Source organism: Psammomys obesus, unplaced genomic scaffold (genome assembly GCF_907164565.1).
Source record: "Psammomys obesus unplaced genomic scaffold, mPsaObe1.curated_primary_1811, whole genome shotgun sequence".
NCBI lineage: Eukaryota > Metazoa > Chordata > Mammalia > Rodentia > Muridae > Psammomys > Psammomys obesus.
Window position 1 is genome coordinate 625,982 of NW_026596149.1, and position 26,145 is coordinate 652,126.

Below are 26,145 nucleotides of genomic sequence, written 5' to 3' on the forward strand. Positions count from 1 at the left end.
CCAGAAGGAACAGAAGTAGCCATCAGGACACAAAGGAAGAAAGAGGTGCCAGGATGAGAAGATGGCAGGTAGTGGGCCACATGCTGCAAAGTAGGAGAAGCCACTATTGGGGAGTTAGAATAGCTGAGTATCTAAACCACCATAGGCCTAGCTACAGTGCCTGATACTTTAATAAATAGAAAGGTATTGTGCAAGTAAATGGCAAATATTCAGTTTTTCTGTGCCCATCCTGAAAAACTGAATATTTGCCATTTACTTGCATTGACACATGTATATAAGAATGTGTGTGTGTGTTAAAAGAAGTTACGCCAGCCAGATGAGGTGGCACATGCCTGTAATCCCAGCACCCAGGCCAGCCTTATCTACAAAATGAGTCCAGGACAGCCAATGCTACACGGAGAAACCCTGTCTGAAAAAAAACAAAACAAAACCAAAAACAAACAACAAAAACAAAGAAGTTATGCCATTTGGAATAACAATGCTCTCTTGAAAAGCCATTTTACCACCCCAACTTGGAGAAAAAAAAATGTTTTAAACAATGTAAAATAGAGAGACATTGCAAAGTTCAACACCTAAACTTTTTGAATGGGAAGGTCAAAATAGAAGAAAATTCAGCTTGAAAATCACTGCCTCTGGTAAACTGAACTTGAAGCATATCTTTAATATGCTTCTTCTCAGGCCAAGAGGTTTACTGTATGCTTATGTAGCCTAGGATGGAGTCCCAGCTAATTTTATGAGAGCAAAAGCAAAAAGAAATGAGGGAGGATAGAGCAGAGAGAAGTATGTTGTCATTTTTTTATATGACATCATTTGCCCAGCAAAAAATTAAAAAATATGAGAAGACTAAAAATGTCTAGCAAAGTTTACAGGTACCAGGTAAAAGAATAAAAATCACTAGCATTTCTCTATACAAAAAACTTCCCATTAAAAAATATGAGCAAAAAGGTGACTTTCAGAATAACATCAAAATTCATAAAACACCAGGGGGAAAATTCTGAAAATTACACAAAGGAGAAAATACATAGCCCAAACAAATAGTGAGCTATCCTGTGCTATGAAAGATGGGAGTGTATTATAATTACAAAAAAGGTCAACTCTCACTAAGTTGAGCTCTAAATTTACTGTACAACCTTCAAAATCCAAGGTGAATTTTTAGAACACTTAAGAGCTTGCTCAAGTTCACGTGGAGTAACAAAAGCTATGAAATGGAAGATAATGTGGTCTGACTATGTAAAATGACCCTACCTAAACTAATTAATTATTAAAGTATAAATATAAAGTGAAGTATGTCAATAAAAATTAAGAAAAATAATGAGATTTATCCCATTTAATTAGAACAATTAGTAAGTAAAATAGTGTATGAATCATATACTTCCCAAGTTGGTTGCAAATGACAAGAGAATCACAAAAAAATTATTTGTTTGAAATAGCAGAGAAATTGTTCTTTTTTCCTACTGTATAATTATAGGAGAGTTTAGATTCACATTTCAGTTTTATCTGAATTCATCTTTGGACATTCCTCACTCTGATCCTTTCATCCAAAGGAGTTGTTGCTCACAAAAACCATCTACCATCATATAGCTCAAGGCTGTAACTGAAAAATGCAAGAGCACAGGTTCTTAGTGACAAAGAAAATACTTGGCACATCTCCATGTAACCAAGTGTAACCTCAGGGCTGATGACGTCAGGTTTTGGGGTTATTTGGAAATACACTCTTCCCATGTCATAAGATGAACAAAGCCAGGGATTGAGAAATCAAAGATGGCTTGGAAACTAACGGTTTCCAGAATACATCTAGTGTTGGCAATAAAGCAACATAACTATAACATTTTTCAGTAGAAAATTTTATAGAATTAATCAGAGAGGTACATGGTGTCCCCTGTCACAGATAAAAATTGTTGTTTTTTTGAAGTTAGGTTACTTCTCTGAAAACACACAACTTTGAAGTATTAAGCAGAAGCACTCAATGCTGCATATCTGACTTGATCTCTTCTTCATCCCTTATGTCCTGGCTACTCCACTAAGCTCAGCAGAAATGGCTTGAGGATAAGGCTGCCAGAATACTGTTACCTGACTTTCCAGGCTCATGGTACTGATAAATAGGGGATATACTAGATGGTGAAGTAGATGCATAGCACATGGGACTTTTCTTTAAAAGATCCCACAGTAACAGAGGAAAGAAAGAACTGGAAGTAAAACTAAATTTTAACCAGGCGAAATTCACTGAGCACCAACCACTCCAGTTGCAATGTTACATACACAGTAGGGCAGGTAATTGGTATAGACTGGATAAGTCTGGCATTCCAACAGCCACTGCTGAGTGACACAGTCTCTTTGTATTCTTCTCCAGCTCTCAGATGAGGCACTGTCCAAGGACTGGAGTATATAGGTGTGGTCCATGTAGTAAGCAGAGGGCTATTTTTTAAGGTTTTTGTCTATGAAAGGACGATAGCATAATGTGTAGACCTAGAAGTCAGTAATGTAGTAAGCCAAAAGAACAAGGAAGACCACTGGAAAAAGATATTTCACAGAATGTACACATTACCTATTAAAGAGATGCCTAAAGAAAATACCCATTCACCAAGCACTATAAAATGCAGGTTTGGGAGGGACTGAAGGTGAAAGTGGGTTTGGGGCCTACCTAATGGCATAGCCTGTAGAGGGTACCCTGTGCTGAGTTGTTCTTGCTGCCAGCATCATTCTACACATTCTATAGTGCCACTGTCTTTTAGTTTTTGCTTCTAACTTGAGAGAGACAGACAGAAAAAGACAAAGAGAGAGAGGGAGGGAGGGAGGGAGGGAGGGAGGGAGGGAGGGAGGGAAATAGAGAGTAATTAAGAGTCAGAATTTTCTGTTTTCAAGATTTTTCCATTTCTAGTGAAAGTGCCTACTAATATTCAAGCAAAATTTTAAAAATAAGCTCAGAACAATCACCAGATTTGCTCAGTTGAATGTCATTACTAACATAGCATACAGAAAAATGAAAAATTGAATAAGCAATAATGGTTACTAGGCCTGGCCAAAAAACAGGCTCATGACTAATGAACAAAGCAAATATGGTTTGTAAACAGTGTTCTGTTGAACTGAACATACCAGGTACTCAAGATTGTATTTCAAATCTCTGGCCAGCTGTGGTAGTGCACACAGGTAAATCCAATAATTTGGAACTAATGCCACTACAAAGTATGTAGCACCACAAAGTCCAGGCCAGCCTGGACTACATAGTGAATTACAGGCAAACCAAAGCCCTGTGACAGACACAAAATCTAATTAATTCTCATAATTATATATTTCTTTGTAGTTCCAAAGGACTTATCACCTGATTTCATATTTGCTATATGGGCAATGCATACTTGTATTAGTCATAGCTTAAAGGGGCTAAGTAAGATAAGGTCAAATGTAACTAACTGTGAGGCTGAGGAAATGATTAAGTTGTCAAAGTACTTGCCACGCAAGCATGAGAATCTAGCTTTGGATCCCAACCCTTTTGTAAAGGCCAGATGTGGGAATACATAGCTTTAATCCTACTCCTGGGGAGGTAAAAATGAGAGGATGCCTAGAGCTCACTGGCAAAGAGCTCCAAGTTCAGTAAGAGACCCTGCCTCAAAAAACTATGCTGAGAGTGACAGAGGAAGACATCCAACATTCATCTCTGGCCTCCACATGCACATACATACAAACACACACACACACACACACAAAGTAGCTAGTGGTGTCTAAAGAACAGGGCTAGGAAAATGAGCTCTTAGATAACCATCTGGATCTGTCAAAGTCCTGCACATGAAAATACTACTCCCTCTTAGAACCAAAACCTAACCTTTCTGCCAAATGCACCTTTGAGTCTTTGAATAGAATAATATAAAGGCAAGCTAATAGCAATACATCCTCTATTTTGAAAATCAGCATTAAAAAAAGAAATGCCCCAAAGATAATAGTAGTACAACAATAACACACAAAAAAAATCTGTCTAAGAGTGTAGATATACCAATCAAATATTTATGTAGCTCTAAACAAACTAAGCAAAAGAGAGGACCCTAACTAAAATGCTCAATCCCCATCCTGAAAGGCAAAGAGGATGGACATCAGAAGAAGAAGAAAACAGGAAACAACCTAGGAACCTGTTATAGAGGGCCTCTGAAAGCCAGAAGAAGAAAACAGGAAACAACCTTGAAACCTGCCACAGAGGGCCTCTGAAAGCCTCTGTGCTGCAGACTATCAAAGCAGATGCTGAGCCTGATGGCCAACTGTTGGGCAGAGTGAATGGAATTTTATGTAAGAAGTGGGAAATAGAAAGAGCTGGAGAGGACAGGAACTCCACAAGGAGAGCAACAGAACAAGAAAATTTGAACACAGGGAACTTCCCAGAGACTCATACTCCAACCAAGGACTATTCATGGAGATAACCTAGAACCCCTGCACAGATGTAACCCATGGCAGTTCAGTGTCCAAGTGGGTTACATAGTAATGGGAAGAGGGACTGCCTCTGACATAATCTGATTGGCCTGCTCTTTGATCACCTCCCCCTGAGGGGAGAGCAGCCTTACCAGGCCACAGAAGATGACAATGCAGCCACTTCTGATGAGAACTTATAGTCTAAGATCAGAAAGAAGGAGAGGAAGACCTCCCCTATCAGTGGACTTGGGGAGGGGCATGCATGCAGAAAGGGGAGGGAGGGTGGGATCAGGAGGGGAGGAGGGAGGGGCTTATGGGGGGGATACAAAATGAATAAAGTGTTATTAATAATAATAAAAAAAGAAAATGTTAAAGCAAAATATTGGGCTTTTCTTGTAGAAACTCAAAGTCAGTCACACTCATTTTTTTCTGCATATTATTAAAATAAACTTTAAAATAAAAAAAATTTATGTAGCAAAAGGAGTGTGTTGGGAGAAGCCTGGATCTTGTTAAATATGCCCAGAATGCAAAATTGTGACTTCTCCATTTAGGCTGTTTCTAGGGTTATGTTCTACAGTAAGCAGTCTTGCAAGATAAGGCAACATCTTCCAGTCAAGGTTCAGAATTCACTTTGCACAATGCAGCCCAGGGCGTGAGCAAGTACTCATCATTGGCCTGACTACATTATTCTGAGAACTCTTTGGAACTGAGAACTTTGAAGCTTGAATTGACAGATCGTCTCTCTGTTCCCAAAGCCTTCTGTCATCTTCAGCATTGATAATACAGTAACAAACTAGTTTATTTACCTTTAAGTAAAGCCTAGATAGGATTTTTATAGCAACTTTACAAAATGCCTGTAAATTGCTCTATCTTCTGGCAAATAGAGTCATTTAACCAAAAAAAGCCAAGTTTGCATTCTTAGTAAACCTAAGATTCATGTGCACAATATGCAGCCATTAACAACAGTGTTGCATGGTATCTGAAGGGTTAGAAACACAAATCAAAGCACAGTATGTGACATTTGATTTCCATTTCAAAAAATTATCTTAGTACATACATTTTGCAACAAAATATTCATACCAAAATAAATCAGTGATTATCTCTTAACATTAAGATATGAGGAATCAGATTATTTTTCTTTTGGTTAAACATTATTTTCTATAATTTCTAAGAAGCCATGATTTTAACAGTAAAAATTGGTTTCAATTTACACTAGATAAAATTATTTTACTCTTATATGTGAACAATTATGATGTTCCAAACTCTTGTCATCTTTATCACCTCTTAAGATCTTGAATATGTAAGAATCTGTTTGGGGCCCGAAGTAAATTTCTTCCATCCTTTCAATGAAGCCTATTTGGTGAAAGGCACGGCAAGGGAGCAAATGATGAGACTTAGCAACTTGATTAGAAGTGCTTTCAGTATGCTCTCATAAAACGGATGAGAATGAAGAAAATAGTGACACAGCACTAAAATTGCTTTGTCATTGTGACGCTAAGCTTCATCTGAGCTCTCAACAGGACTGCATGAACAGATAATGCTGCTAACAATAGCTTCAATACATTGTGGACCAACTGACAACTGTGTACAGTTGGGTCCACTGAGGGCTGAACACAATGCTGGGGTAAGTATTCTTTGTCCCTTCATTGTATAGTGGCTGGTTGTGCATCCAGAAGACCAAGTTCGTCTCCCCCTTCCTCCTCCATCTTCCAATGGTTAACAAATAATTTTCTAAGCATATCTGCTTATTTAAAAGACCAAATTTAAGAGCTACTTTAAGGTCATTTTCTTTGGGCCATTGTATAATAACAATAATAAAATATCTTCCCTAAGAAAAGTCAATATTTAGTTTAAGTCTATTTTCCAACAGTGTGTCTACCCATGGTTTCAATCGTGACTTGATCCTGTTGTGATCACACAATGTGAAGGACTCACATTTCCTCCTCAATCTCCAGAAGAAGTACACAGCACTCTTTTTTGAAGCAAGAAAATGTCCTCCTCCCCCACATCACTTTGTGGCAGATATGTCTGGAGCAGGCTGCCAACACTTTCCATAGCACACACATTCCCCATCTGCCTGGCTTTATGTCCTGGGAAGTCTGTTTGACAGTCAGGTTGAGGCTTCCTTGGGAGGCTCTGTCCATTTCAGAAAAATAAAATGACTTGTTTAATTTTAATGAGAGTCAATAAATATAAAACGAAGTAAGGTCAGGTATAATCAGACATCAAACCTGAATCCACAAATATAATCTGCATTTGGGAATGTCTGTGAGTAACAGTAAAAGCTAAATATGGTACATCTTTTAAAATTGCTGTGCTTTACTATCTGATAATAGATGATTATCTGCTGAAAACTGTATTTTGAGTGCACTGCCTTTACAGAGGGAGCTAACTGATGGTTTTTTTTTTTCCCTGTGGTTATTTTCACAGAAATAACTCCAAGCTACAGTTTAACAAACACACCTACAGTGTTCCTTAAAGCATCTCTGGCTGTGGCCATTTATTACCAACTGTGGAGAAGCTGCTTTCACTAACTTGTTTAATTCAAGCAGTGCTGTGAGAGAAGACACTTTTCTCATTTCACTGATGAGGAAAATAAGGCCCAAAAAATTATACAATATGTCCAAAGTTATACTTTTTGGGGGGTTGTGAAGAGAAAAAAAGGAGAAGACAAAGTATGCCAGCAAAAACAAATGTAAACATGGTGATCTATCTTAAGATATGCAACATCTATCTCACAACTTGAAATTACATGACAATTTAGCTAAACTTGCCATTTTTGTCAGTATTAGCAATAACTAAGCAAAGGCATATTTAGGTACATTTTTTTTCTCATGTGCTCTCTCATTTAGCCTTATAAGTCTTAAAGTCAAATGACACAGCTGGTAACATGTACAGATTTTAGATTTCACAGAACACTTCCTTACATCTATATCTCTACATAGTTTATATGAAGTCAGTTTCACATGGTGACTTTTCATAGTAAGAAGAGTGGCTCAGAAGTAATCCATAAGTAATAACAGAAAATAAGGTCAACAATAATTATTTCCTAGTAGATTTTAAAATGAGAAGTTTTGATTAGATGCCCAAATGTAAACTGAATGTCTATTATTTATCTATTTTGAGTCCTGCATGTTCAGTTATTATTTGAATGTACTTGGTATATGTTAAACATTATACAAGACATCATTAAAGACCTTATCACTGAAACTGCCTTTGATATTATTCTTCCCAGGTAATACTGTAAAATAAGTGATTGACATTCTTTCATTAAAAAAAAAACAGTTGAGAAATTTAAGATTCAAAGAAGGGAAAATAGCTTTTTCAACAACATAGTATGTGAAAGAGCTGAACATGATACCACACTGGTAGCAGATGGGTCAAAAGCAGCAAAGCTCGAGTATTTGTTCAAGATGATGAGGTGAAGGTATTTTTCTACATCCTCCTCCTACACCTAACTGAAATGACAATAATTAAGAACAAGATGGAATAAACAGAGTGAGTGAAAACATTAGAGCCCTCCCCCAAAATCGACAGGTTCCTCATTAGTATGTTAATGATACGCCAAGAGTGAAAGCAGTTAAGCCAAGCATGGGAGAAAACTTCTCATCCAACTGATCTAACAGAAAGAGATTAAATGAAAATCACCAAGTGTCAAGAGGGAAGCAAGTAAGGTCATCAATCAGAGGGCATAGGAATGGGTGGGCACATTCTCCCTGTATCTGCACAATGAGGCATTTATTTCCAAACTAAAAACCAAAGACTCCCATACAGATGTTGGAAGAAATGCTTTCGAGAAGCTGAAGCCCCTATAGTGACTTTTGTTCTCCCAGAATAAAGATCTAAGTGAGGAGACATCGCCTGTTTCCTCTTCAAAATCCCTAAAGTGAATGAATTCAAGGGGCAGACACACTAAGGAACTCAGCAACCCATCTGCCACAAAGCCCCATGCCATCCAAGTTGATCAAGTTCAGCCATGTATTTAATGACCAGCTAGGGATAACTTTCAGAAAAACGGAAACATGAGGAATGAAGAGGAGGAACAGACCAGAACAAGCTGAACACTAGAAGCTGGGAGAAACAGCAGTCCTTTGGGGAACAGGATTTACAGACATCTTCATTACCAGCCTCAAGGGTGTTTAAGAAAATGAACATATACTTGGGGGGGGGGGGTAATTGGACAGAAGAAAGTGATCATGAACACTAAAAATTATGTGAAAATAAAGACAGTGCAATTCAACAAAAAATGAAATCTCACAAATTGTAAAGAAAAGGAAATAGAATTGAATCATTAAGAACAATCTGCAGCCAAACCTGATGACCTGAGATCAATGTCTAGTATGCACCTGGGGAAAGGAGAAAATTGATTCATACAAGGTACTCTCTGATCTCTACATGTTCATACATATATGCACACAAACTAAATCAACAAACATGTTTTAAAAGTTCAGAGCTTAAGCCAGGCTGTGGTATGGCACACCTTTAATCTCAGCAGAGGCAGGAAGATCTCTGTGAGTTCTTGGATAGCCTGGGTTTACAGAGTGAGTTCCAGGACAGTTAAGGCTACACAGAGAAACCCTGTCTCATAAAAACAAAACTGAGTGGTAGTCTGAGTTTGGTAGCAAGCACCTGTGCTGACCTCTATAGTGCTTGCACAAACTTACTTCCTTCAAGAGAGTACGAGAGCTCTTCCTTCCTCACTTCCTCCCTGCCCTTTGTTTTCTTGGCATTAGGCATTCTGACTGGAGTGAAACTATCCTCAAAGTAGTTTTAATTCACATTCCTGGGCTGGTTAGGGATATGAAATACTTTTTTAAATATGTATTGGCCTTTTGTATTTGAGAAGAGTCTGTTCAGAACATTGATCCATTTGTTAATTGGGAGTTGGGTGGTGATATTTAATTCTTGCAGTTCTCTTTTATGTCTCAATATTAACCCTTTGCCTGAAAGATAACTAGCAAGCATTTCCTCCCATTTTTGACTCTGCTACTTTGTTGCTAATTTTTGTTACATTAAGTTTTTGTTGTAGTAAGCCTGCTTGGAAACACAAATACCATGTTTTCTCTCATCTGTTGATTCTAGCTTCTCCATGTTCAGTATGTACAGATAGAGATGTACAAATGTGGTAGAAACCAGAAAACTAGAAAGGAGTCCATGAGAAAGACAAAAGTGAGGCAGGGAAGACAATAGACACATGAGGTATTAAAGTGAAAGAGGAAATACTGAAAGCAAAGTGAGGACAAAATGGGAGAGTGAAGCAAGAGGGGCAGTTGAAGAGTAACCAATAACCCAACTGTTATGAAAAGACCATGAAGAAACATGTTACTTTGTAACCTAATTTTAAACATAAGTAAATGAAAAGTAATACAGGAAACACAGAAGGCCAAACACACAAGTGACAGGACTTCCAGAAAGAGAAAACTGATGGCAGACAACAAATCAAAATCTGAAACGATCACTGAGTAGTGTCCATGCATAAGGAAAACCATATCTGAGGGCATTAGCACTAATAGTCTGAACTCAGAGAAAAGAAGAGATCTTAAATGTTTTCATGATGAAAAAGGGAAGGTTAGCTACAATGTATAACCCCTTAGGTTAATGTCGAAGCTTTCAGTGAGAGCAATAAATGTCAAAAGCATCATAGCAATGTTTTTAAAATTTAGAAATCAAAGTTACTTTGTACCTATATTTCTAAATTCTATAAATCAATCATGAATGAAAACAAAGACAACTTCAGGCATAGATAGACTCAGAAATTTTGTCTTCCACACATCCTTGGGGAGGGGGTAGAGAGTATTTGAGAATATGCTTTGTGTTAGGAGAAATACAGAGATAATAGGACAGTTGGTCAAAACCAAAAGGTCAATATTTTGAAAGGATATTTATGACAAATGCTCTGCAAGAGACCTAAAGCAAGACTGTCATCAATGCAAACATGAGTTTCCTATAACCAAACAAAAAGGACTTAGGAGGCTAGATGTGGTTAGAAATAAGTCACATAATTCTTTATTCCTTGACTGTGAAAAGGATGGCAAATTAGGCAAGCCTAGGTTTAGTGGCATGGGTTAATAGCTCCAGCACTTGGGAAGCTGAAGCAGGAAGGTCCTGAAGTGAAAGCCAGCCTGGGCTGCATGAGTTTCTAGAGGAGAAAGTCTTGATGCTGGTTTATATAAGCTAAATGTAGCATAATTTTCAGCAGATTGTCTCAGAAAATGATGACCCATTATTATTTTTAAAGGTGTTATTATTTACATATCCATTCAACAATCTTCAAGAAGCATTTATAGAAAACAAACAGAAAAAAGGCAAACAACAGATGCCAGCAATTAGTTAAAAACAAGTTAGAATTATTTTTTTTTCTCTGCATATACTTTCATTCCATCTCACTTCTTTTTTTTAATTCTTTATTAATTACACTTTATTCACTTTGTATCCCCCTGTGGTTCCCTCTCTCCTCCCGTCCCAATCCCTCCCTTCCTCCACCTTCTGCATGCATGCCCCTCCCCAAGTCCACTGATAGGGAAGATCTTCTTTTCCTTCCTTCTGATCCTAGTCAATTAGGTCTCATCAGGAGTGGCTGCATTGTCTTCTTCTGTGGCCTGGTAATGCTGCTTCCTCCTCAGGGGGAGGTAATTAAAGAGCAGGCCAATCAGTTCATGTCAGAGACATGTCAAAGTATCACTATTTGCAGATGATATGATAGTATACCTGAGTGACCCAAAAAATTCTACCAGGGAACTCCTACAGCTGATTAACACCTTCAGCAAAGTGGCTGGATACAAAATTAACTCAAAAAAAAAAAAATCAGTAGCCCTCCTGCATACAAAATACAAAAGGACCGAGAAAGAAATTAGGGAAACAACACCCTTCACAAAAGCCACAAAGGACATAAAGTACCTTGGTGTGAACCTAACCAAGCAAGTCAAAGACTTGTGTGGAAAAAAAATTCTAGTCTCTGAAGAAAGAATTAGAAGAAAGATATCAGAAGATGGAAAGATCTCCCATGCTCATGGCTTGGCAGGATTAATATAGTGAAAATGGCCATCTTACCAAAATCAATCTACAGATTCAATGCAATTCCTATTAAATTACGAACACAATTCTTTACAGACCTTGAAAGAAAAATTCTCACTTTCATATGGAACAACAAGAAACCCAGAATTGCTAAAACAGTTCTTTACAGTAAAAGATCTTCAGGAGGTATCTCCACTCCTGTTCTCAAGCTGTACTATAGAGCAACAATACTAAAAACTGCATGGTACTGGAGTAAAAACAGACTGGTGGATCAGTGGAATCGAATAGAAGACCCTGACATAAATCCACACACTTATGGACACCTGAATTTTTACAAAGATGCCAAAACCATTCAATGGAAAAAAGGACAGCATCTTCAACAAATGTTGCTGGTCTAACTGGATGTCTACAGGTAGGAAAATGCAAATAGATCCATGTTTATGACCCATTATTAGAACTTAAACTTTAGAATATTCTTTAAATGGCCTACATTTCTGTTCTTAGAGGTAACAGAATGAAACACACAATTTTTTACTGTAAGGATATGATGCTGGCCAGTGTTCTCAGTCTTGGTCATGAAAGCTCGTTTTTATGTTAGGTAATGGTTAATGCAGACACAGCTGGTCAAAGTGTTGAGAAATAAGTGGCTTTTTAGTGCTCAGCCCTAAGCAGAATATCTATGCCTTTTCCCCAAGACTCAGGAAGCAAGGTGGAAGAAGAGGCAGAAAGACTGTATGAGCTGAGCTCTGTCATTTTTTACAGAGAAGAGTCCTACACAATGCTATCCTCAGGATATGACATGGCCATCACAGTTATGAGCACATAGCAGCTGTGGTGGATGCTTATCTGCACAAGCCCTGTACACACACACAAAAGACATGAAAGCAGGGCAAATATTTTTAGGAAGAAGAAGGGGTCGATAGGAGGGGATAAGCAATAGAAGGAGGATAAGCGATGGGTGCAAATACAATCACAATACATTGTGAATATATATTATATATTTGTGAAAATTAAAGTTGGAAAATATTTATAAATGAACAACATTAATTATATAAGAATGTTAGAATAAATAAGAATAGGAGAGCAAAGGAAGAAAAGTAAACAACAAAAGGTACTAAAACTTATAGATGCAAATTTCAAAGTAACCAGTTGAAAATATTTTAAATAATTGTTAATAAAACAATGGAGAGGACAAGGGAGAAGTACAAAGAAGCAAACTCAGTTCATCACAGTGGAAAAACTAAAAGTGAGGGTTTACTCCTAAAACCTATTATTTTTACTTTTCTACTATAAACAAACAGTCATTATGTTAGACTAGCAATAAAGTCCCATGAAGGGACTCCTGGTCAAGAGAACAGCATTTCTGGCCTGGGTGGAGACCTTCCATTGCAGTGCACAGTCAAAAAGAGTCCTGACTCAAAAGGATACAACTATCCTCTTTTATCCTGTCTTTTTCTTCTGGATACTGGCCAGAACTTAAATATGCTTTTTTTCTGATACTTTGGACTTCCATATTTATCCTCTAAAGCCTTCTCCCCACCACGTGGCTACCTGCTGCAATGTGGTAACTCAAAAAGCATGTCATTGGATTTCCTTCTCCTCAGTTCTTTAATTCTCCTCATCCAGGCAGATGCTGACATGTACAGCTTGCCTGATCTGAAGAGGTTTTTTTTTTTTAAGAGGTTTTTTTAATCTCAAATAAAATTATTCTTGAGCTTTCATTCGAGTCCATTTAAGTTAAATTGTTTTATTAATGAAACTAAGAGTGCAAAGAAGGAACCCTGATTTCATTTAGTATCAAGCATGTCTACCTACACTACTTTTCCCATCATGCAGACTCTACCTTCTCCAAATCCATGTTTTAAAGCTCACTGTCTCCCTTCAGGGCTCTCTGTCTCTTCAAGCAACCTCTGACCTCAGCATCTTAGACTTCACTCCAGAAATCAACCAAGTGACCAGACTGGCCAGCAAGGTGAAGAGCAGGGACCTGCATGACCTCATCCCAGCCTGGCCCTGTGTGTCCTTGCTTCTTTTATCCTCTTGTTCTATGTCTGAAAAGAAGTGTTTTATCTTACAGGCTTGAGCCTGGATGCAACAGATGTGGCAATCAATGCCTTAAAAGTAATTCTGGATTTTTAGCTCCTACTTCCTCTACATTTCAGATTGTCTAGTACTTGCATTCATGTTCAAGAACAGGACAAACAGACACAGCTTGTATCTTTCATGGCAATTTCACTGGAGAAAATGGAAAACCCAAACCCCCAGGTCTAACCAAGGCAAAAAGCGGGAAGACCAGGACCAAGACCAAGACCAGGACCAAAGGTTTTTTTTTTTAAGCCAAAAAAAAAAAAAAAAAAAAAAAAAAAAAAAAAAAAACAAAACAAAAAAAAAAAAGCGGGGAAAGAAGAGGCATCCAGAAAAAAAAAAAAAAAAAACAAGGCTCTCTACTGAAATCACTGGGGCTTGGGGATAAAATGCATTCACCATTTACATGTTACTAGAAGGACAGAGATTCTTACATAGGACTTTGTTGGGGTTTCTGCAAACGTCATGGTCAGCAAGGAAAGTATCCGTGTAAGATGACAAATGAAACTCACTAAAGTCAATACCATTTTAGTAGGCTCTAGTTCAAAACCTCCAAATTCTGACCTCCTAGTTAATTTTTCTTCCACGTTTAAACACAGTAAAACTTTGGGGGGAGTCTCCATGTGGCAATTATCACAACAGAGTTTCAGGGATGGCTACATTGAAACTCCCTTGCAAAGTACATCTCTATAACAAAACATCTGAGACCTTTACAATAAGAATGATTTCTATTGACTGATAAAACAGGACTCAGGATAAGTTCTAGGGAGATAGGACTTGTTATAAGCATGTAAGGATAGATTTTATTGATGGAAGGTGCAAAGTTCATGGAACCTCTTTTGAAAGGATGGGTTCCACCCACTAAGAGACAGAGCTCAAGATTAGGGCCTAAGCAATGCTCAGAATTAGGGGGGTTCAGGTAAAAACTGGCTCTATAAAATATCAAAAGATCACCAGGTTATTAGATAACATTTGATCCAGGCTTCTGGATGACCAGGCATCAGCCATTTTCTTCCCTTGAAGAAAAAGGCCTGCAAGTTTAACAATTCTGGATTTTCTAATGCTTTCCTTAGCTGTGCCTTCTTTGCACTCTCCCTCTGGAAATTCACATTCCAAGACTGGCTCCTTGTAGCAATGTTTTGTTTTGTTTTGTTTTGTTTTGTTTTGTTTTGTTTTTTTCCAAGAAAGGCTATTAAAATCTTGTCTTTACAAATCAGACCTTCGCACAGCCTGTAGCTGAGTCAGTCATGTGCTTTGTGATCATTTATAGCAATATATTCATTCTGCTTATATACTGTATATTCAAACTGTTCAGATTTAACTAACTTCAAAGAAAAACATTGTATTTAATCTCACTATACTTTGCAATGTAATTCCTAGATAGAAGCTGTGCTGAATATATGGCTTTGATTTTGCCATGCTCCCTATTTTTTTTTTCCTTTGTGGGCCTATTCATGCTTCTGAGTCAAAACAATGAAAGAAGCCAGAGGAGGAAGAGGCGACCAGAAAGCAGCACTTCCTAAGCCACCCCACCCTCCTATACACACACAATATGAATGGATGGGTATAGAGTGGTAAAATCTACTGTGGCTTTGTATGCTATTCTGAGGCAGTAATATAAAATAATTTCTCCTTTAGAAGATTACTATAAAAGAATGGTTAAAACAGAAGTTCCTCATTCCTTGTTGTTACCATATTTGCTGTACTGTTCGTATGTGAACAGTATGGCCTGTGTTCAGGACTATGTCTTGTATAGGACTCTCTAAGATTAGAACAGAAGACACTGAAACTCTTCTGGATAAATCAGACCCACTCTTGGACAAATAAGGACACGAAAAGTTAGTGTTTCTTCTTTTATGCAGCATTGCTGAATCTTCTTACATTCTCCATTTCTCAGTTAAACTCATCTCTCAACAAGACTTTTTCCTAGCCTATTTCTTCATGGATCCATCTCTCCTTTCTAGACATTTTTAACCACCTTCACCTATTCATTTCCTTTGGGTCAGGGAGGCAGTGATACAATGTATAATGTACCTGACCCTATATCAGTTTCTTGTGGCACTTGTTCCATTATTGTTTTTATTGTTATTGTTTTAATTTTTAATTTACTGGCTATGTACCCCCATTATTAAAAAAAATAAGAAGTCAGGGATATCTAGATTTTGTTTCCCATCATATATTCCTTATAGCTCTTGCAAGTGCATGTAATATTATCTAAAATGGTATTTTAAAAATGAACAGTATTACTAGCAGAAATTCCTAATTATACATTATATAGATAGGTAGAAAGATCATAAGTAAATAGATGATACATGACAAATGATAGATAGATAGATAGATAGATAGATAGATAGATAGATAGATAGATAGATGATATGATATGATATGACATGACATGACATGACATGACATGACATGATATGATATGATATGATATGATATGATATGATATGATAGATATTATAGAGATCATACACAGTTGTTCATTCTTTGAAACAACTGTAGTTTGGGATATCTTACTTCCTATATCTATTACATAAGGAAACTGAATGACAGAGAGAATTGTATAACATTCCCAATGTCACACAGAAGTGAACTGAAAATTCATGGATTCAAACCTAGGTTTATAATCCTCAATCCTTCCTCCTGATACTATTCTACACTGCGTCTCTGAAATATTCAAGTATTTGTAGGAGGCACTGGATACAGAGGTACAAAACATCCTCATACTCCTAGGGTGCAAGCTACCTGAGCAGTTCCCTTAGGAGACAAACGACTAGAGGAGTATGAACATTACAGTGCTGGAGGTCAAAATTAGGGCAATGGCCCTACCATCCAGCAGAAACTCCAACCCATAATATTTTCTAACTATTTTAAGATATTAATATTCCTTCAGCCTAATAATTTTTCTAACTTCCTGAAACGAAGTTCTGAAATGAAAGCACAGTCAGTTTATCATTATAATAATAAAATCTTCAGGAACTAGATTCTTCGACTGCCTTCTAGGGAAGAATAGTTCAATTTCATCCAAATATGAAAATTTCTCAGTCAGTCAATCACAGAGCCTGGTGTGTGATGATCATTTTCATCTACTTATTCACCCCAGTTGTTTCATTTCCCTTGCCTTCTCTCCTCCCTTCCCTTTTATGTCTCAGTTCTCTGTTCTCCCAAATACTTATACACACACATACTACCCTTTCAAAATACATCTTTTTATTAATTAATTCAATTTATATCTTGGTCATAGACCCCTCCCTACTCTCCTTACAGACCCAGCCTCTCTCCCACATCCCCTCTCTCCTATTCCTCAGAAGAGGGGAGCCTCCTACCCAGACACCCCAAATCATCTATTCACTTGAGGACTGAGTTTATCTTCCTCCTCTGTGGCCTTGTAGGGAAGTCCTATCAGGGGGAAGTGATCAAAAAGCATGCGACATAGTCTGTGTCAGAGATATCCCCCACTCCCCTAACTAGCGGGCCCACATGAAGCCTAAGATGCCCATCTGACTTATCTTCTTGGGGTCTGTGCATTGTAGTATGTCTATCCTGTACTGTGTGACTAAAATCCGCTTATAAGTGAGTATATTCTATGTGTGTCTTTCTGGGTCTGTGTTACCTTAAAGTCAGACTCTATGATCTACAATTAATAAATGGGACCTCTTGAAACTGAAAAGCCTCTGTAAAGCAAAGGACACTGTCAATAGAACGAAACACTAGTCTACAAACTGGGAAAATATTTTCACCAATCATACATCCTATAAAAGGCTAATATCCAAAATATATAAAGAATTCAAGAAATTAAATACCAACACACCAAATAATCCAATTTTAAAAATGGGATGCAGAGTTAAACAGAAAATTCTCAACAGAAGAATCTCAAATAGTAGAGAAGCACTCAAAATACATCTTTTAATGGAAAATGCTGAATATAAAACATATAAGTAGAAAGCAATGTTTAGCAACTGAGTCTGCTAGGAATCTTTGAGATAGTCTGAGCCATGTAGTTATATAAATGTAAATTGATACTTAATTTATCATCAAATTTACCAATTTCAATTCATGTTCTTCTCTGATCTTACACTCAAATTGAGTAAGTAGAAAAGTAGCCTAAAGAAACCTACATATCTCTGTATGCACATATACAACTATATACAAATACATGCACAACTGTGTTATATGCACACAAAAACTGTTTTATGTGTGTATACATGTAAGAAGACTCCTTGACTCCTTTTAAATATCATAGTCTTAGGATGACATATGTCACCCTTATTTCTCTATACCAGTGGCTTTCAAAGAGTTTGTCAAGCTATGGTGTCTGCCCCACTGTCTAGTGGGGTAGAGACCAGATGTGCTGCTAAAGACTTTAAAAATCAATATATCAAGCCTCATTAAAAAAAGAGCTATCTGGCCCAAAACTTCAATGATTCCTGGACTAAAAAACCCTGATCTACACAGTGGACTGAGGCATTATGTATTTGGAAAGTTAATCTCTTCATTCTATTCCGGGCAACTAAGAAACAAAAATAAAGAAAGACTATTATTCTCTACAGGAATTGTGTTTAATTCCCAATAACCAAAACTCATTATGTAGCTATGCAAGAAATTTTTATTTCCACAGAAAATAAATGAAGCACTCTGGAGATAGGAGATATGCCTCTTCGCTCCCACTTTGTCTCTTGGTGGTCATTTTTTTTCCTCAGTATTTAGAGCATTTTCCCCATAGTGAGAATAAAATAATTGGCCAGATGGCATGAGAAGGATTTTTATCATACTTTCCCAACCTATTTTGAAAGCTTCTGTGGGTTCTGGCCCAGTTCATTACATACTTTATATATGTTCGGTGGGGGGAGTGGTTATCTATTTTAGTGTAGCTCATCACTGTTGTTTTTAATTCCATATATATGTTCACAGGAGTGTGGTGATCACAGAGGTCAGAAGATAGTGTTGGATTCTTTGAGCTGGAATTACAGACATTTGTGCTGGAAATCATTCCTCTGCAAGAGCAGTATATTTTCTAATGCTGAACCTTGCCTCTAACCCCTATAAACAAAATTATGATGAATATATATGGCAGTCTATTCTACATACAGTGCTGAGAATGATCTACATCTCATGTTGCATACATGCATAGTTTTCTACCAATGATGATAGAACTTTATCTCTCAAGAAAACTTGAAAGGTATTTTTCCCTTTCCCAGTATCATAGTTCATCAAAGGTAAGATGACATTGATTCTAAGGTTTGGTGTTATTAGTGTATACAAACACAGAAAAGTGAATAATAATTGAAAATGATATGCCCTGAATTGTAAAATGCATTTTGGTTTTAGAAACATTAAAAAATTAGAATGAATGATGGAATATATCTTCCTTTACTGTGACACCTTTTCATCTCTCAAAGAAAAGCCATGTGTCATACTACTGCATGTAACTCTTTCCATAAGGATATAGAAAAGTATATATGTTGCATATGATGGATAAATTGTGAAAAATAGGTAAAACTTACGAAACTGCAGTTTATTTTAAGTTATGGGTATTCTGTGTCTCAATAATTAGAAAAGATTACTTTAGGGTAGCAAATTATAATAAGCATTACAATGAGTAAGAATTAACTGGCTTAGTTTATTATAAAATGGGGTTTCCACTTAATGGCAGTGTGTGTGTGTGTGTGTGTGTGTGTGTGTGTGTGTGTGTGTGTGTGTGTGTAGAAAGAAAGAGACAGACAGACAGACACAGACTGCCTTTCTTCAAACAAAAAAAAAAGAGGGGTTAAATTTTCTAATATTGGACTTAAATTGTGTATCAGCCAGTCTGTATGTTCCACATACTCTGATGTAATAAAACTAGAGACATCCTGTTTATAACATAAAGAATAAAAAGGTAATTCTGTCACCATCCCTATACTAGGTTTGGCATTTTAGGAAGTGAGCGGGCTGTACAAGACTGTTAGCCTAAATCATTACTCTTCTAACTCAAAAAAGTATTTCTTGGGACAGCCATACACCTAAATATTTTTATATATCAAGTTTTTTCCTATAGAAAATTAGTTAAATGAACAAGTGCCCTGCCAAAGTAGAAATTGCACATGGAAAAGAATTATTACTAAAAGCTAAAAGGTAGAGAAGGCTGAAAGACCAACCAACAATGCATGCCTCGCCACTGCATGTGCCAATGCCAGACCAAGGAAATAACTATTGGCTTCAAACTCAGCAGCAGTACAGTGAGCTTCCTATTTGTGTGTAGCAACCCTCAAGATGCCAGAGATTTCAGCATTCCAATGTGCTGTATTCATCTTGTCTATCCTTTACACACCAAACCAGAACTGAAGAGAAAAAACAGACTGAGTCTTGATGTTGCTGAGCAACTAAGCACAAAATCACATTAACAACATGCCTCTTGGCATGCTGGGACATTCAAATATAATCATAAAATGCAATGTGTGTCACCTTCAATCACGTTGAAGACTGAAAAGGAGAGCTTTTAAACCCAGACACTGTCTAGGCACAGAGCTTTTCTGAACTTAAAAACAACACTTGACTCATGCAGAAGTTAAGGCTGTAAAATCTTTGGCGGGGCACATCTCCCTCTTTAGAGAGTAGATAACTCCAAGAGCATTAACCCTTGTAATTTATTTAGCAGTTATCCCACTTCTACATCCAAACATATTTTCCTGAAAATGGCAAGGTTCTCTGGGACTACAAGAAATACTTCCTCTAGATAGTTTATAGATAGCAATGAGCGAAAAATAGAGCTTTTTAAAGAGTAGATACGGTGCTCGAAGATGTGCAGACATTGTAATGTTCAGAAAGACTATGTGGGGTGGATTGAGACTTTAGAATTAAAAATCTGTGAAACACCTTGATATTGGGTTTCAATATATTTCAGGGTTCCTTCAAGACCTGGAAACTCAAATCATACGTGGTTTTCTTTTGAAGCGGAATTTTTCCTTTCCATTAGCTTACATTCTTAAAATTGTACACATTGACCAGATTTTCTATGTGCGTTATGTGAATAAGTGTCCATGGCATGGCAATATCAGCTCTCCAAGGTCCAGAATTATTTATATCACACCAGTTCCCAAAGCCACTTGTCCACTGTTTGGACAAGCCTCTTAGAAGCTACTATCACAAATGTATAGAGATATGTGAGGGTCACCAAGCCCATTTTACACTGTAATTATGTAGAAACTGGTTTCCAGAGGAGTTATTCAGCCCAGCTGAAGAGAAAGGTGGAAACAGAAGCAAATTGCTAACTCCAGCGCAGCACTCTTCTCATGACATCGTAGAAGTTACTGCATGACTGACCAACAAGAATAAATGTATGCCACTTATTCATGGAAATATATAGTAACTCCAGAAAATACTGTTTTTTTAAACAAACAACAAGAAATGTGAAAACAACAATGTGAAATGAAGAAGTTGAGAGCACTATATGTCCACTCAGAGACTGAACAGGCATCCTGGGTGGGTAATAGAAATTTGAGTTGAGTTCCCTAATGGCCATCTCACAGCTTGAATTAGTTACTCAACTTTTCTGACATTGTAAGTACTGAAGAGTTCTAAGAAGTTATGTAGTAGTTCAGTTATAGCATTCAACCTACTGTAAATGCTCAACAAATAATGGTCCAGTTCCATTTTGGGGAAGTTTCTACAGTTTTTTGTGTCTCAATTTCCACAACTGAAAAATGAGATAAAACCAAATTAGTCCTGAGTTCCTTTCAAGTTCTCATCGAGAAAGAGAGAATTCCTATGTATCTCAATGGTAGAAAACTTTACTTAGTCCATGAAAGTCCCTGGGTTTAACATTCCTTACAAAAAAAAAAAAAACTATTTATATATACCATAGATATATCTAGCGCATATTTCTAAACTATGAAAGAAACACTGTGGCCCAGCTGTGTATATGACTTCTAGACAGAAAATAAGTCACTTCTGTCTAGTTTTGTTTCATTGGAAAACAACAGGTAGAACCACCCAATCTCTTTAATAGTTCTTTCTTCTAGTTCCTATAGTGTCACCTCCTTACATCTTCAATACAGGTTTGAAGGATAGAGGCCATCCATAGGGTAGGCAGTGTCCACAGGAGCACAGATTCTGCTCTCTGTGATCTCTGGCAGACCAGCTGCTGTAAGAAGCCAGGCACACAAGGACTGGCTTTTTAACCTTAGCTGAAGAAGTATTAAAGAAACAAACCTTTACTGAACATAGTCAAGAAATACATAGTTCTCACAAGCTTAGACCATTTTGCATCTTCAGCCTTTCACCTTGGCTGGCTGAAAGCAGTGAGTACATAGAGACAATATATATTTTTTGATCATAAAAGAAAATATTGTAGGGGCTGGCAGTGTGGGTCAGTAACAGAACCCTAGGCTAACATGTGTTGTGGCCCAGGTTACATTCCCAGTATGTGAAGGGGAGAGGTAAAGAGACAGAGAGAGATAGCCAGATGGACAGAGAGAGTGAGACAGGCAGAGGTAGAGAGAAGAAGAGATATGGAAAGGCAGAGAGAAACAATTCTAAAACCAAATGGTCTTCCTCCCCAGTCCCACATCTGACCCTTGGAAATATTCTCATTAATATCCAGTAGCTTCCCAGTTTATTATGCCATCTCTATGAAGCAGGGTTTAACATACTATTTACAAGCATAAAGTGAGCTTGCATCTTGGCTCTTCCATTTAATAACTGTGCAATAGGCCGTGAAATTTAACCCCTCTTTGTTTCAGATACCTTTACTGAATAGAGAAAACAATAAAACATAACTCAGAAGACTGCTGGAGAAAGTTGCCAAAATAGTCCTACCATGCAGTTAACACAGAGCTTGTCATCACGAAAAGGGTGAAAGAGAGGCAGTGGGGGGAAAGGAGGAAGAGGCGAGATGGAGAGAAGGAGAGAAAAGAAGAATAGAGAGAAAAGGGAGAGATGTTGATCCTGAGACACTCTGAAAAGGATAGTCTATAAGCCATGGTTGTTTGGCTCTTAGTGGCCTCTGCTGAGCTCTCTTCTTCTGGGTAAATGGTTTGGTAAGTATTCAAAGCTGGTCTGGGAGCTTGCTAATAGGACCCTGCAAGAATCAGAAGGAAATGAGATTATCCTGAAAGTAGGAAAGTTGCTGCAGATTAAGATAGAACTGTTAAAAGAACCATAAACATACATGGGGGTCATGTAGAAACAAAGAAGGAAGGGGGTTCTTCACGTATGCCCTTTCAAGTATTGTAGGCATTAGAAGCTATGGGGTTTTATGGCTGTATAATTCCCTAGAGTCAATCTATTTCAATTCTCTCACCTAATAGATAAGTACCTATAGCCCAAAGAGGTTAAACAGCTCATCTGAGGCAGTTCTACAGTAAAAGCCAATGCCAAGACAACATTCTGACTTTCCCAATTGCCCACTCATCATTGGTCCTGGTGTGTTCCCACATATTGGTACCCTGTACATGAAGTGCTAAAGCAAAAGTAAATAAATCAGAGAGAGGGAGTTTTCTCACTTCTTCCAAGTCCCCAAAAGGTTAAACAACAACAACAATAATTATAGCAACTCCAGTCCCCCTCCTTTTCTTTCCAGAGTTTCCCATCAGGGACCTAGGGTAGACCCATCAACCTACAGTTCTCTCCAAAACACTCTATGGAGTCTCGCCTCCCTCCTCTCTCTTCCCTCCTTGCATCGATTCCTAAAAGGCTGCTTCTAGAGGTTCCTCACCATGAAGCTGAGGGGCAACAGTGGTAATCTGCAAATGCTAGCCTTCCTCCAATGCCAGGGGAGAATTGCTGAAGTTTCCAAATGCTAGCCTTCCTCCAATGTCAAGGGAGAATTGCTGAAGCTTCTTCCCAGTCTTCTGTTTGGGTAAGGCTGATTCCTTCCTCCTCAACTCTAGTGGAGAACCTTCAGAAGTGCCTAACAGAGACCGGGAGGAGGAAGACACCAGGGAAGAAAAGCTGATGACTAGGAGAAGGGGGAAGCCAATAGGAGCACTCTGACCAAACTGCCACGTCTGGATCCTGGAGACCGCTCTGCTGCCGAGTGACTCAGTGCTGAGTGACCAGAACTGCCCAGGGAACGGTACAGGTTTAATTACACGCTCTGGGAGCTGACTAACAGAAGCTTGTGCTCCAGTCCACGCTCACAGGAAGTGGGCAGAGACTGCCCTAAGTGGCAGATTCAAGGAATTCTCACTCCCTGCTGTCCTCTGTCTCCCCCCTCTCTCTGTCTGCCCCCCTCTCTCTCCCTCTCTTGCTCTCTAGCTCTCACGCTCTCTGTCATCTGGTATTCTTGATTCTGCCTGATGGGCACCTCCCAAGCTCCCCCAAAGTTCAGAAACACAATCTTTAAAGAACTTTCTCCCTCTGTGCTATGGAAGGATTAAGGCCAAATGATACCCCCCTCCCCCGCACACCAGGGAAAGGCTTTCCACGCATTTCTAAAGCAGACAGACCCAGGAACTTCCCACTTCTCCCCACATGAGCCTGCCTGGGTATCCCTTAGCCTGAGATTCTGTTCCAAGGCTGGAAACTTAAGTTTCACTGGCAGACAAGTGTGCTTTCCCAGAGTGCCCATCTGCAAAACCAAAGGACTCTGCCCTTTTCCCCCCTCTCCTTACCTGAATTCCGGGACCAGGTTAGGCTGAAGCCCATAGAAGGCAGCAGAGAGCGTTACCAGCCACCCAGGCTTGTAACTCCCGTTCTCGCACTCCAGATAAGGTGGAGACCATTTGACTTGGCTCCTGTCCCCTCCGAGCCCATCCCTCCGCCGCCAGTTATGGCCCAGGCCTCGTGGCCCCTGATTGGAGCCGCGGCGGTGAAAGTGGGGCCTCCACTTTCCCCGAAGACCGTGGAACCACTCGGTCTCCAGAGTGGCGTTGGCCAGGTGGTGAGCAGAGGAGGACAGGTCCTGGAGCAGGACGCGGCTCTCCTCACGAGTGGCCTGGAGGAAGACCTGAGGGGCAGGCGTGGACAGCGACTCAGTACTGAACGTGATAGCGGCCCGGAAGATGCTGGGCTCACTCTCCAAGAGACTCCGTACCAGGGCCTGGTACCACTGCAGGTCATCCTGCACGGTCTGCTCCCGAGACTTATTGCTCTGCAGCATCATGTTGAGGAAGTTGGTGGCGTGTGTCAGAGTGTCCAAAGCCGCATGCAAGGAGGGATGGGAGATGGCTAGAGCCGCTGACTTCCCCGGCAGGCCCGCCAACTCGTAGCGGCTGGAGCAGTTGGCTCGCTTCAGCTGGTTGAAGTCCCCAGTGTAGAGGTAAGAGACCACGTCCATGGGCACCTCCTCGGCTAGTTTCTGTGCCAAGATGGTGCCATCGGTGGAGCGGCTCCAAAGAGTAGAGGGTTCCAGGGCAGAGGCTCGCGCCAGCTGCTGGCCATGCTGCTTCCCCCTCAGAGTCCTCTCTTGGGGATAATCAGGCCGTCCCGGAGGGTCGAGGCTGGCCCCAAAGGCTCCCAATCGCAAATGAGCGAGCAGGAGGCAGAGGAGCAAAGAGTAAGCCATGGCTTCCTTCTGTCTAGCACAGAAGAAAGGAGGTAAACGGTGGAGTCACTTTGTAAATTTTGGTCCTCAATTTATTACCAGTAAGACTTGGGGAGGGGGTTGTCTTCCTCCTTCTCCAGATGGCGCCTAGTCCAGATGGACTTTAAAATAATGTTTTTGAAATGGATCCAGCTGGCTCAGCTGCTGTCACAGACCAAACTCACCTGTGGCAATGCTGGCTGCACCCCGCTCCACAATGGGTCGGCTCTGGATTACGCACCTCGCAGCCTTGAGCCGAACAGGTTACATCCCGGCAGCTATAGTTAGCCCGCTTACGTCTTTCTGCTCAGCCGCTTCCAACGCCGCTATCATTGAGGTGTGTTCAAGAGCTGCTGCTGATGCTGTTGATGCCGCTGATGCTGATGCTGCCACCGCGGCCGCTGAAGACGCTGCTCCATCATCACACCCTTAGCAGGTTGTGCCCGCCTCCCTTCTCTGGCCCCTCCTCGACCCTTGCGCCCCGAGATGGAAGCGCGCACACAGACCCACCCCGTGAATGCAGCGGCGAGTCCCAAGGAACCAAGGTTTTCTTTGAAGATGTTCGTGTCTTTGGAGTCTAGTCAGGCAGCTGGTTAAGTGGAGCCTTTATGTTTGGCCACAAACCCCACCGCTGTCTATCCCTGCTCTGAGATAAAACCAGTTTAAAGAGACAGCTTGGCTGCAACCAAACCCTTGTAGGGCGGCCTCAAGTCGTCTCGTGCCCTGTTTGGTCGGCGCCTCTGTCAATCAGTTGACTGCCATTTGTTGGCTGGGCGGGAGCTGTCCAGTGCTGAATCCGAAGTACACTGAAGAGGCGGAGGAGGAGGCAGCGGCTGCGCGGGTGCTTTCTCCCACAGGCGTTCCCTGATGACACAGAAACCTGCAGGGGTGGCGAGGAGTGGGAGGGAAGGAGGGGAGAAGCGGTGCTTTTGGTGGCTGAGAGCGAAGGAAACTTGGATGTACTGAGGAGGAGGAGGAGGCTGTTGGCATCTTGCTTGCTTAGATAAATCAGCTCTTTCTTTTGCCTGAAAAAGAGGGATAAGGGAGTAGTTTTCATTTCTGACTGAATCTGGGGGGTCCGGGGCCAAGAACGTAGGATTCAAACGTGTCCTTTTCAGCATCTGCTCATTTTTTTAGGCAAAGTATCA

General features: G+C 39.6%; 1 protein-coding gene across 1 annotated transcript in view; it reads right to left on the reverse strand.

Moving 5' to 3' along the window:
* Gpr158 (G protein-coupled receptor 158) overlaps positions 1 to 25,838 on the reverse strand; it is a 528,628-nt gene extending 502,790 nt beyond the window's left edge. Inside the window, exon 1 of the mRNA XM_055593813.1 lies at positions 24,087 to 25,838. Within this exon, the coding sequence (XP_055449788.1) occupies positions 24,087 to 24,979 (893 nt within the window). The 5' untranslated portion in view covers positions 24,980 to 25,838. The remainder of the gene's footprint in view (positions 1 to 24,086) is intronic.
* Positions 25,839 to 26,145: the final 307 nt, after the last annotated feature.